At 34.3% G+C, this 13,697-nt stretch overlaps 1 protein-coding gene and 1 long non-coding RNA gene across 2 annotated transcripts; one reads left to right on the top strand and one right to left on the bottom strand.

Moving 5' to 3' along the window:
- The first annotated feature begins 846 nt into the window (after positions 1-846).
- On the top strand, positions 847-5,751 carry LOC122723331. Its single transcript, XR_006350238.1, has 2 exons — positions 847-1,074; positions 5,490-5,751. It is a non-coding gene; the product is annotated as an uncharacterized LOC122723331 (long non-coding RNA).
- A 3,465-nt stretch (positions 5,752-9,216) lies between these two features.
- On the bottom strand, positions 9,217-12,637 carry LOC110611003 (putative calcium-transporting ATPase 13, plasma membrane-type). The gene has a single exon (XM_021751098.2). The coding sequence runs from the start codon at positions 12,376-12,378 to the stop codon at positions 9,313-9,315; it is 3,066 nt and encodes a 1,021-aa protein (XP_021606790.1). The 5' UTR covers positions 12,379-12,637; the 3' UTR covers positions 9,217-9,312.
- Between the last annotated feature and the right edge of the window lie 1,060 nt (positions 12,638-13,697).

The following is a 13,697-nucleotide window of genomic DNA, read 5'->3' as shown; positions in this document are numbered from 1 at the left end:
AACTGAGCCCAGCTCTTGCTGGTGGGCAACTAGTCACTCCCCCCTAAAGAGCCTTACGAACAACTTGGCTTGTGGCAGGAGGAGACATCAACATGTCTTATATGACATCCCCTAAAATAAATATATGGAAAGGAATTACAACAAATTGTCTCGGCCCTTATCTTCCTACTAATTTCTACTAATTTATCCCAATATTACTTTCTGAAAATTTTAATGTTGAAAAATTACAATTTTGGTCTCTAAAAACTCTATGACCGTGATACATAGGAAGTCTGTTATATAATTTAAGTCCGTTATATAATTGGGTTATGTAGTAGCATAACACTAAAATGTATTGAAAATCTTCCATTCAAATGTTAATTCTAACTCTCCCATAATTATATGAAATTGTAGGATGTTCAAAAAAATTTTTTAAAAAAATTTTAAAGATTCGACCATGCGATTTAACGTAATTATAATTAGTGAACAAATTTCATAATACATCCTAAAAATTGATACTCATTATATTAATTATAATTCAGTGACAAAATTTTAAAATGCATCACTTGTAAAATTGATATTCATTTTTTTTATAAGGTGTCAATGGAAATGAAATGGATTAAATATAATTATAATAATAATAAAAATTTATTTGATGTTAATATTAGAATTAATATAAAAAATATTATTTAGAAAATATTAAATAATAATTTATAATTATTTTTAACATAATTTAATTTTAAAAATATTAAAATAAAAAATATTATTTTTTTAATTGCATCTAAAGTTTTTCTGAAAAATATTTTTCTTATTTTCAAACTCAATACTAAACAGCTCTAAGTATCTCCACAGACCCAGAAAGTTGTACACAATGGGCCCTGAGCCCATCCCATTTTTCTATGAAGGTGAGGGGACAATCACAGGGATTTCCATGTGCGCCATCAATCATGGTAGGTAAGTTATCACTTCAGTCTTCAGAACGCACTGCGAGAACAAGAGCTGGAGTGACGACCCAGGAGGATACTGAAGAAGAGCGACGCCGAAGTAGGTCTGTCAATTAATCCTGTTCAAAAAGTTACTCGGGCATTCGACCAGGTCCATTTTCATTGAATTTCCATTCTTTATCTTTAATGAAAAATTTAGGATGTGTTCTACTTTTAGCATGTTACAGTTCAATAGAAGCGTGTTATATGTTAGCTAAAATTACACACTGATTAGGAAGTCTAATTAGCATATTACACTTGTTCAAAACTGGATTTGTTTAGGTTTGCTGATAATTACATTACGTAAATGATATAAGACTTGAGCTCTATTTTTCCATTTGATTTGCTGTTCTTGTTCATTGGTCTTATCCTTTTGTAATCTTAATCTTAATTAATGGATGCAATCTCTTACCAACATGCTCTGCTACGATTGGTTTGACAACTAATCTTTATTCTAGTTAGCAGGATCATATAGATACATGCCGCTGAAACTAATTGTTCATGAAAAATCTGCTTCTTTGCCATCCTTGCCTTGATTTTGTTCCAACCAAAGGGTGTGACATTGTAAAAGCTACCCTGATTTGAGGAAACAAACTATATATTTATGAAACTGTACAAAATCTAAACCCTGTTTTGTTCTGCGTACAAGGGCACTATCAGATGCTCATAAAACTATAAAACAAACCCTAAGGATTACTAGTTGTATTTCTATGTCCTAATGTTTCCACTTTAGATAGTTAAAAAATGGTTTGCTTGGGACAGGTATCCACTTGACATACCAAGCAACTGGCCATGACATAGCTGCTATTCCAATGCTAGCACCCCATTGCCCCCAATTCAGCCTCTCTGTACCTGCGAACCTCTTTAGAAATTCCACCATCACGACCTGAAGAACAATTATTGCCCCTATGATGCCTACAAACAGTTTGTTCTTGTGTATCCTCTTAAAGATGTTCTTCTTCTTTGGCTCTCTTGCATTGAATTTATTAAAAACTTGACAAAGAACAAAAGTATTGAACATCAGAGTGTCTTTTACCCCATCATTCACGCCAAAAATTGCTTTGCCCTTGAACTGTATGGTCAATAGGATAGCTATGTGGTAGATAGCTTGGGCTAATATATTTCTCCACATGATGTTGGTTATAAGAGGTTTTCCATCCACTGGACACTTCATGAGCTCCTTGGAGGGTTGCCCTATGGCAAGAGCCAGAGCAGCTAATGTACCCATGATCAGCTTCACCCACAAAACTTGTAGTGCTGCAAAAGGGATTTCTCCAGCTGAGATGGCTGCTGTAATTTTGATGGTCGGTGGCTCACTTGCTGAAACTGCTGTCACTAAGTCTATCGCTAGTGAAGTAATGCTCAGACTGAGCTGGAACTGCACAAATATCTGGATTTGGTTAAGCATAGTTCTCCCCCATTTCAAAACATTAACGACAGAAACGAAATCATCATCCAATATGACTATGTCAGAGCTCTCTTTTGCTGTATCAGTGGCCTGAAGCCCTATAGAGATGCCTATATCAGCTTCCCTCAGAGCAGCTGCATCCTCTGTGTCAGTACCAATAACTGCCACTATTTTGCCCTTTTGTCTCAGATATTTAACCATAAGAAGCATGTCAGAAGAAGAGGCACTTGCCATAACCCGAATTTTATCAACCTTTGCCATTCTCTCCTCGTGTGTGTAATTTTGAAATTCTGCTCCTTCCACTACTTCACTCTCTATGTTCTGCTCGGGCTTGAGTATCCCACATTCAGTTGCTATATCTCGTGCAATTGAAGCTCCATCTCTTGTTACCATTTTGATGTTCACTCCAGCATATTGGCAATCTCCTACAGCTTTTGGAAGGCCAGGCTGGCATAGAGCCTTTACACCAACTAAGCCTATGAAGGACAAGCAGTCATCTTCTATTACCTGATGGGATATTCCACTTTCATAAAGATCTGTGGAAGTTCTTCTATGTGCAAAAGCAATGCATTGAAGTCCATCAGTTGCCATTACTTGAGCTACATGATTCAGTTTCTTCCTTGTTTCACAATCAATGGCTTTGGCAATACCTGTTGTGTCATAGTATTGCGAACACATGGCTAGTATGGTCTCTGGTGTCCCTTTCCAGTGCACATGGATTGTATTATCATTATTCCTCTTCACCAAAAACCCACTGCGTCTCTTTGCTGAATTAAATGCTTCACCATGTAGAATGCTGCAGGTTTCCTTTATTTCCCGAGTATTCATGCCCATCTCTTGGGTGGCCCAACAAATGATCGCCTTTTCTGTTGGACTCCAAATGAATGAGGAATCTTTTGAAGGGGTTTGAGTTGTGTGCAGACCAACTGCTTGGTGAAGCAATTTAATGATAGTTGGCGCAATCTGTGAGGAAGCACCTTGTTCAATGAATCCTTGCCCTAACCAAAACTTTCTTACTACCATATGATTCAATTTCGCGCAGATAGTGGTGGCTGAGGCAATTGCCTCACAGGCAGAATGTCTTCTTACAATAGCCTGGTTACTTGTCATACTTATCATTGAATAAGCAAGAGTGATTAAAACAGCCAGTGGTAAGCCCTCTGCGACTGCTCCTGCTGCAATAGCGATCACAGCGGCTAGGATCCCAATCATCTCACAGATAACTTCATGAAATTCTGTCTTGCCTGCCACATATCCGTTTCTCATATCCCCCTTGAAGTAATGAACCAACCATACCAGGAAAACCAATGAAGCTCCCAACAAGCCAACTTTACTGGTTAAAGAAGTTATTATTTGCAGCCTAGCCTGTATGGGTGTTGTTTCATGTGGATCTTCCCATTTTGTGCTAAGCATCTTGCCCCATTTTGTGTTTATGCCAACAGATGTGACAAGCATTAGAGCATATCCATCTGTCACCATAGAGCCAGAACACAAAAAGGGCTTCAGGTGATGGTTAACGGCCATGATGTCAGAGTTCATTTTCAGGGTCGAAGTATCAATTGATAAATGGCCTTGTAAGAACAGACCATCAGCGGGAACTTTATCTCCGGTCCTTAGACAGACAACATCTCCTACAACAATTTGATCTACTGGGATATGCTGCCTCCACCCGCTTCTGACAACTTCCACCTTCATAGAGTAACTGATTTGGGAAAGCTTGTTGAATTGCTTGTTGGGCCAGAAGTTGCTGACAGAAGATGCGATGATGACTAAAAAAACAGCAAGAAATATGCTGCCTCCATCACTCCATCCTCTTGCCAGTCCATGCTTTCTAATACCAAACCCAAGTGAAAGGGCACTGCACACAACCACGAGGATGATCATGGGATCTTTGAAGGCCTTTAACACAAAGTAGAAGAAGCTTCTTGCAGGTGGCCTTACATACTTGTTTGAACCATAGGTCATTCGTCGATCGTAAACATCCAAATTATCATCTTTTATGCCATTCTTTGCATCACTTTTCAGGGCTGCAACAACACCATCAACACCACCAAAACTTCTAAGTTGGTCGAGACTTTCCTCCTCCACAAGCTTGGAGAGACTTACCTTATCAAGGCGATCAGTCTGTGTCTTGATATCTATTGCAGTGTAGGAGAAAGTGCGTAATAGTTTGACATTTAACTGCTGATTGACAGCGTTTTTGGCAATATGGAGCAGTGTTCTGGAAAAGAAGATGGCATCAAAGGCGAGGCGCCATTTTTTGCGGTGCTTGTTATTGCTGGTGGGGGATTGAACCCAGTTGTGACAGAGATTGGTACCCATTGTTTCAAATAGCACCCAGGAGACGCTCAAATCAACAAGAGAGCAGCAGGATAAGAACAAATTGGTGAACCAAGAAACAGGGAAAAGAAACGAAAGCTGAAGATTTGGAAGTGCAGTAACAAAGACAGGAAAGTAAGTGTTTTTCTTTCGGATGCCTACCGATGTGGAAGGTGACGAATTATTTAATAATGAGCGCTTGAAATAGGATAATAAAGGAGCAATCTTACAGGCTATGAGTATCCAAACTGTAAACTGCCGAAAAAAAAATAATTAAAAAAAATATATAAAGACGCGTTACGGCTGAGGCCGGGAGTGCGGATTTTGTCTTGTGGTTCTAAGCGTGCGTGTTTTATTACCAGAAAGAGATTTTAGAAATAAAAACAAAAATGAAAAGGGAAAACAAAAAAAATGATAATGGAAAGCCAAGATCTCCTTTTTCTTTTTAAATGAGCAGGAAGTAGTTATGTTGCAAGTGGCAATCATGGTCCGTAGTAAACCGTGTCGCATTGTCGTTTTGGGTAGTGGTACCCAATAGATTTGTTTCAGTCTGTGTTTTATTTATTTATTTATTTTTTCAAAGTACTGTGAGTGTGTATCATTCGGCGGCTTTTTTTTGTTTGGAACTGCATATTTTTGGATGGCTAGGATGTTGCAATTCTATGGTGTTAATTTGCTTACTAAATGGTTTTATTCTTGGTGTCTTGTTGTTTCTCTTTTGGTGATTGTTTGTTTAGTTTATTAATTAACTCTTTCCTTTGTTCATCCTCAACTTCTCATTATGGTTCTTGATTTTATAGACAGGAATTGCAAATCTTGCTCTTGTGGATTGTGATCAAGTACAAAAATATGCGGTTGAGATTGAAATAATTGGAGGTCTTCGTTATATTATATTTATAATTTAGTTAGTTTTTTAACCTGGAAAATAAGATTGTTTGCTATATGCGAAGCTGTAAAGTTGAAATATTGTTTTTGTTGCTAACATGTATTATTGCTTTAAATAGTATATTTTTTACTTAGACCTAATTCCCATGTTTAATACAAAAGAAGCAGTAATTCTTACATGCAAAATTAGTAGGTCTTTCATGAAGTATATCTCACAGGTATGTCTTTGATAAAATTATCAAATTAATTTTACTGTGTTAAGTAAATAAATAAAAAATATATATATTATCCCTCTTCTTGTCTACCACTGTGCAATTCTTGGCTCTGCCTCCAAAATGAAAACTTTTTCGCTCTCCCTTACGAATGCTCCAAATTTGAGAGAGAGAGTGAAACGAAAGGAAGGCTATGAATCTATGGATAATTTTTGTATAGATTGAATTTATATAGATCTAGAGAGTAAATATATATGATTTTGTAGATTCATTTTCATTTTATTTATATAGATGTCTAAATTTTTTTCATAAAATGATTTTAAATTTATTGCATTTATAAACTTTTTGTGAATTTTACTTTGAAGAGTGAATGGATTGATGCAGCGGAGGCACGTGAATTTTCCTAGTCTTTTTCAAAAAATAGAATGAAACCCCCAAATACTAACCATCAACGCGAACTTGATTACATCTTCTCTGGAGTCTTGACCTTATCGACGCAGAGCCAAACAAAACATAACATTATCTCCTTTAGTGTATTTATTAAAAATAGAAATAGGTTGATTAGATAAAACCATAGAGCCCAAAACGCGTGAGAAAACAAATATTAGGGTGAGAAATCAAATATAAGGGTCATAGATAAATCAAAATCCTCTTCATTTGCCGTTTATTGGAATGGATGCATGGCAAACTTTGTTGTCAAATTGTCCAACGCGGGAAAGCTCTCCGTCCCTCCCACTTGCGTTTCGTTCCATACTGGTGTGGCTTGGCTTCTGGAATGTGGAAACAGAACAGAGGAATCTTCCCTCCAAAATCCAATCACTTCCTAAAAGGCAATGCAAAAATCATTGAAGGAACCAAAATTAATACGCCTGCCCACGGATTATTTCATTTGCAATTACCTTTTGTTTTTTTTTAGCAATTCTTTTTTCAGTTTGGAAAGTTAATTATATAGTCTCTGTAATTAACTAAAATTAATGATTTAATCTCTTTATTTTTAAAAATATATTAAAGTCTTTATTTTTTAAAATTATTAATTATTTAGTTCATTTCATTTTAAACCATTATTTTTTTACTTTTTTTAATAATATATAAAATAATTAAAATGTCTTTAATTTTAGTCAGTATATATAATTTTAAAATATGATTATCTAACCTGTAATTAAAAATTATTATTTAATTTTCATAATTTTAAAATAATAACTATTTAATTTATGCAATTTTAAATAATAATTATTTAGTAATTAATAATTTTTAAAAAGGTTTATTGGTTCAAAAAGATCAAAACTTTATTTTTTTCACATTTATAGCAAAAATTTTTAATTTTGCATTAAAAAGTCTAAATTTTTAAATTTATTATAATTATATTAATTTTTTAAATTAATTTTAACTAAATTTAAACTAACATGTCTAATATTTTTTATTTCATAAACAATTTGATTAATTGGAATTAAACTTTAATTAAGATACTAAACTCTTAATTATATGAAAGTTTCAAATTATATAATTGAAATTCTTAATTCTCTAGAAAAATAAGTAATTAAAGGTGTAAAGTGTTAATCAAAATTTAATTGAAGTTAATCAAATTTAGTAAAAATAATGACACATGGTGTGTCATATAAAATGATTTAAAACTTAAATTAAAATTAATTTAAGAAGTTGTTTCGATTATAATAAATTTAAAAATTGAAATTTTTTTGCCAAAATTAAAAATTTTAACTAGCGAAAATTCATAAAATTGTGATTTTTAAATAAATAAACCTTTTAAAAATATAAATTATTTAATTTATTTAAAAAAATAAAGGAACTAAATAATTAATTTTTTTCTGTTATTGATTTTCTCTATATTTTTTAAAAAATTATTTTATTATAAATATAAGAAAGGGTTATTGGGTTTTTCCCCTAGAGATAACTATATTGAATTGGCAGAAGAAGGGCCGAAGCTTGGAACAACATAGCCCGACTGAGAAGGCCAGAGCTCTGCCTTCAATCAAACAGCAGCATTTTGCCAATGAAGGGGAAAAACCGCTTGGTTGGTTTATTTAAAATTGAATTAAATTAAATAAATTAAAAATTAAAATTTTAATATTATTAAAATCAAATTAAATTAATTTTAAATAGAAATTAATTTGATTTAGTTGAATTTAATTCAATTTGATTGATTTTATTTTATAATATGTTTTTTATTTTTTATACTTTATTTTTAATATTTTAAAATTTAATTAAAATATTTTTATTTTAATTATATTTAATATTTTTATATTATTAAAAATAATATAATATTATCCCTGTTAAGTTTTTTTTTTTTTAATTTTTTTATTAAAATCGAACTGAATTGAATCAAAATAATTGAAAATTTTAAAATTAAAAATCGAATCGAAATAAAATAAATAAAAAATAAAAATAAAATTTTAAATTAATTTACATCAATCAATTTTTTTCAATTTAAACAATACGGCTCACAATTAAGACATAACTTTATTTCTCCATTTTATTTTAATAGACAGAATCAAGTGAAAGCTTTTTTTTTTCACTTATTTTTTTTGCGCAATTGTAATGTGGAAGTCCTGGACATCGAGTGAGATGATGTGAGTTTTTCATCCTTAAACCTACCATGTGGTTTTCTATCATTACGCTGGGAGATATTTCGACTCACTCACTGTTCTTTGTATAAGGGCCTTTGGCTTATGTCTAATTTCTTCCACCCTATTTGATTGAAGGCTGCTGCTCAACAAGCTTTCATTTGTCAACGTTGGCAAAAGGCTGCTGTTTGATTGAAGTCCAAAAACAAATTGAAGACCAATGAAGTTCCTCCAACTCCATATGATCCCACTTCTTATTCGTCAATTTTCATGCTCAACGAATTTTTATCGGTACTGAATAAAGCAAGTTTACTTGAATAACAACTACACAATGACCACTCATCAGCTAAAGACAATATTATTAATAAACCTTTTATATAATAATTTTAAAATCTAAAATTTAGAAAAAAAATATTTTTTTTAAATGGGGAATGAAGATTTGGAGAGTAGAATATAAGATCTCTCAGATTTACTTACATATTTACTATCAGACTAAACCCGTGAATATTAAAAAAAAATATTAAAATATATTATTAAAAAATTATAATAGGAAATTTATATTAAAGTGCACCATAGTATATATTAAACTAAAACGTACGGTTAAACACATTATACTCTTTCTCAAAATCTAATAGAAAAATAATAGTATTTGTACTTGCTAGATCTGTTTGTGCTGATAGTTCCCTGATCCAAGAGTTTTCTATTAGGCCCATCAACGGTATATATGTATTAGAAGTTATGGATTTTAGTGTAATTCGTCCAAAGAGCAACTCCAATCCTTTGAATGGCTTTCTGGGATTTGGCTAGAACATGCCAATAAATCAATGGTTGCATTTTATCTGCTAAGGGAATGAAAACAATTTATGCAATGTGTATATTTAATTATTTACCCTAGCAAAAGAATAATAAAAAGATAAAAAAATCAATAATAATAATAGTAGGATCAATCAATTTTCTGAGTTCTGCTTCTTCCAATTTAGATAGCCGAAAATTGGTTTCTCTGGAACAGGAATAGACTTGACAAACCAACCGATTGGCCATGAAAGAGCTGCCACTCCAATGCATAGGACCCATTGTGCCCAATTCAACCTCTCTGTGTCTGCAAACTTCTTCAGAAACTCTATCATCAGCACCTGAAAGACTACGGTGATCCCTATGATTCCTAAGAACAACTTGTTCTTGTGTATCCCCTTGAACACATTCTTCTTCTCCAGCTTCCTTGCATTGAATTCATTAAACACTTGGCAGAGAACAAAAGTATTGAACATCAATGTGTCATTTACCTTTTCTTCGACACCAAAGATGGATTCGCCTTTAAATTGAAGTGTCAGGAGAACAGCTATTTGATACGAAGCTTGAGCCAATAGGTTCCTCCACATAATGTTGGTGATAAGAGGCTCAGTTCTGCCCACAGGTGGTTTATCCATGAGCTCTTTAGTGGGTTGTTCTGTAGCGAGAGCCAAAGCACCAAGTGTATCCATGATCAAATTCACCCACAGTAGCTGGACTGCTGTCAATGGGACTTCACCAGCTGAAACTGCTGCTACAAAATTGATAACAAGTGCAGCAACATTGACAGTGAGCTGGAATTGAATAAATTTCTGTATATTGTTGTAGACACACCTGCCCCATCTCAAAACTGTGGCCACAGACGCGAAATTATCATCCAAAATAACTATATCTGAGCTTTCCTTGGCAACTTCAGTACCCTGGATTCCCATAGACAGCCCAATATCTGCTTCTTTCAATGCTGGTGCATCATTAGTACCATCACCAGTGACAGCCACTACATGGCCTTTTTGTTTGAGGCACTGCACCATGAGAAGTTTATCAAATGGGGAAGATCTTGCCATGACACATATTTTATCTGCTTTCTCCATTCTTTCCTCAGGTGTATAGTTGCGAAATTCTTCTCCTTCTACTACTGCTCCACTGAACATATCCTGGCCAGGCTTGAGTATACCGCACTCAATGGCTATAGCTCTTGCAGTGAAGATATTGTCACCTGTGATCATTTTGATGTCCACTCCAGCATGTTGGCAATCTTCCACGGCTTTCTTCACTCCTGGTCGACATGGGTCCTTGATACCCACAAGTCCTAGCAGGGTCAAGCTGTTCTCTTTTAGTTTCTTCCCTTCCATTCCGTCTTCAAATTGTTCTCCTGACATTTGTGCTTGGGCCAAAGCAATGCAGCGAAGGCTGTTAGTTGCCATACCTTGAATAATTTGTTTGAATATGCTCATTTGATTATCATCCAGGTCTTTCATTATTCCTGAAGCATTATAGTAACTTGAGCACATTGCTATTATCATCTCTGCAGCTCCTTTCCAGTGCACATGGATCGTGTTGTCAAGCTTCTTCTTTATCAAAACTCCACTCCTTTTCTTCTGTGAGTTGAAAGCTTCAACATGGAGAATAATGCAATTCCGCTTTTGTTCCTCCATATCCATTTCCAAATCCAGGATGGCCCAAGAAAGAATTGCTTTTTCCGTCGGACTACCTGAGAATTCATATTCAGCTTCTGGATTGGCTTTATACGCAGTTCCTGTTGTATTAAGGGCCACTCCTTGTTTGATCAATTCAAGAACATGTGAGGAAATGGAAGAAGTGCTCTGGTCTACTAATTCTTGGCCAAGCCAAAATTTTGCCACTTTCATCAGGTTCATTGTAAGAGTGCCTGTTTTGTCTGTGCAAATAGTAGTGGCAGAGCCCATAGTCTCGCATGCGGAGAGCTTCCTCACCATTGCTTGATCAGCCATCATCCTCTTCATCGAATAAGCTAGAGTGAGTGTTACAGCCAGTGGCAGTCCTTCTGGGATTGCAACTACAACAATTGTAACTGCATCTGCTACAATTCCTACCACAGCATTAACTATATCATCTGCCTTCGTGTTTTTTCCGTTGAACTCCTGATTTCCGTTATCATCGTGTGTATTCCCCGTGAAGTAGCGAACCAACAAGACTACAAGAACAAGGCAAGCAACAGCCAGACCGACCTTGCCAATGGATGATGTGAGCTTGTTAAGCCTAGCCTGCAAAGGTGTCTTTTCATTGGTGTTCCGGCTGATATGACTCATCATTTCTCCCCATGTTGTGTTCATTCCTACTGATGTAGCAAGCATTCTGCCATAACCATCAGCAACCTTTGTTCCAGAGAACAAGAATGGATTTTGGTTATGATTAATTTCAACATGGTCACTTTCCCCTGTCATGCTGGATTCATCAATTTCCAAGGAATGCCCATCTATGAACAGTCCATCAACAGGCACTTGATCCCCAATGCTGAGACAAACAACATCTCCCACAACAAGTTCAAATATTGAGACCTGTTGTCGCCGACCTTGTCTTACGACTTCAATTTGGATATTGTTACTGACTTTGGATAGCTTGTCAAATTGTCTATTTTGCCTATAGTTGCTTACAGCAGAGACAGCAATGACAAGAAACACAGCAATGAAAATGCTTCCACCATCATACCAGCCTTCCTTTAGACCATGCTCTTTGATTCCAAATCCAAGAGAAAGAGCTGCACAGCCCAAAAGAATGGCAATTGTAAGATCCTTAAAAGATTCTACCACAAAGTAGAAGAAGCTCTTTGTTGGCGGTTTCTTATACTTGTTGGAACCAAATGCTTCACGTCGGTGAGCAATGTCCTGAGAGTTGCCGCTGATGCCTGCTTCTATGTCTGTGTGAATTGCAGATGCAACACCAGAAACCCCACCGTATTTTAGAAACTGGTCAAGATTTTTCTTTTTTACAAGCTCAGTTAGACTTGCTTGATGAAGCTTGAAGCAGATGTCGCCTGCTTGAATATCGAGTATAATAAAAGATGGAGAGGGGGAAATCTTACTACCCTTTTTCTTGATTATTGCATATTTGGACAGATAGTATATGGTTCTACAACAGTAGATAGCAGTAAAAGCTAGATGCCATCTTTTGTTGGGTTTGCTACGAGAACTGGGGACATCGAATAAACTCTGCATGGAAATGTTTTCGTGGAGAATGGTCAACATAATTTGAGCAGCAGGAAATGGAACAATGAGGCAGTAAAAAAGATGACTCTGAAACTAGGAAAGGAAATTTTTTTTTTTTTTAAATAAGGTACCGAGTAATGGCTTGGATGAGCTTTGGTGGGTGAGTTCTTATAATCGATCATCCCGTGTATTTTTCAGCTGAAGCTCATGACCTGGGGAAATAAAAAAGGCCCGATAGAGGAAGACTTGGATCGTTGGCAACTTGGCAAGTAAGTGGAACTTGCTGCTTTAATTCAATCAGCATCTTCTTGGAGAAGCATATTCATTTTCTCCTTTTTATTTGTTTGATTCGAATACTAAATCAATTCGTAATCGAGTTGGTTTAATTCATACCAGAATTGGATAGGTGGTTTCAAATTGGAGTTGTCCTATTTTCTCTATTTATTTTAATTAAACCAACATTATGTCGATTCAATATTTTATTTTAAAAAATTATAATAGTATAATTGGCTGAAATTGAATCAAATTAAAATAAAAAAATAAAGTTATATTGAAATCGAAATCAATTTAATTATATTTTTCAATTATTTTATTTTAACAACGGGATAATATGTGAATTCCGAGTAATCAACAATGGCACATGTAAATTTTAATAATTTACTACTAAAACTCCATACTATGGGGCTACTTTCTATACATTCTTCCTTTATTTTTTTAACCAAAAAATTCTTACAGTTGTCTTAATGTATAAAAGAGTTTTCTTTCTTTCTTTTTTTTTTTTAAGAAAGTGGAAGATGACACAAATCAGAATTAAAAATTTATGGTTTGATTCAGCAGTACACTATAATTTGAACCATAAATTTTATTGAACTGTTGGAAATTTTTTGGGTCTAAATAAAATGGAAATCTTCCTTCTAACTACTCCAAACTGAATTAGAATTAGAATAAAATTTATGGAGAATGGATCCACCTCATGAATCTCATCTGAAATTTCTTTGACTTGGAATCAAACCAAAACCTTAAGCAACCTGAAAGTTCAATAAAAGTAAATACATACTTTTCCATAACTTGTGAAACAAGTTAACTTTTTCATTTTTCCTTTATGACGCTGTATCGGTGACACCATGAATTATGTTTTTTTCTTCTTATCTTATCTGCAGAGGAAAATTGGATATCTTGTTTGACTTCGAATTTACTAAGGATGTCTGGTCTCCATCAAATTTATCTTATTTTATTTTATTTTTTATTTAAAATGAGAATAATTAATTTTTTAACTTAAAAAATTATTTAAAAAAAATAAAATTGTGCATAATTTCAAACGAAGTTATAGAAAACAGAATAGGATGCTCAGGAAATTT

This window comes from Manihot esculenta, chromosome 3 (assembly GCF_001659605.2).
Source record: "Manihot esculenta cultivar AM560-2 chromosome 3, M.esculenta_v8, whole genome shotgun sequence".
NCBI classification, from domain to species: domain Eukaryota; kingdom Viridiplantae; phylum Streptophyta; class Magnoliopsida; order Malpighiales; family Euphorbiaceae; genus Manihot; species Manihot esculenta.
This window is presented reverse-complemented; position numbering and strand designations above follow the sequence as displayed.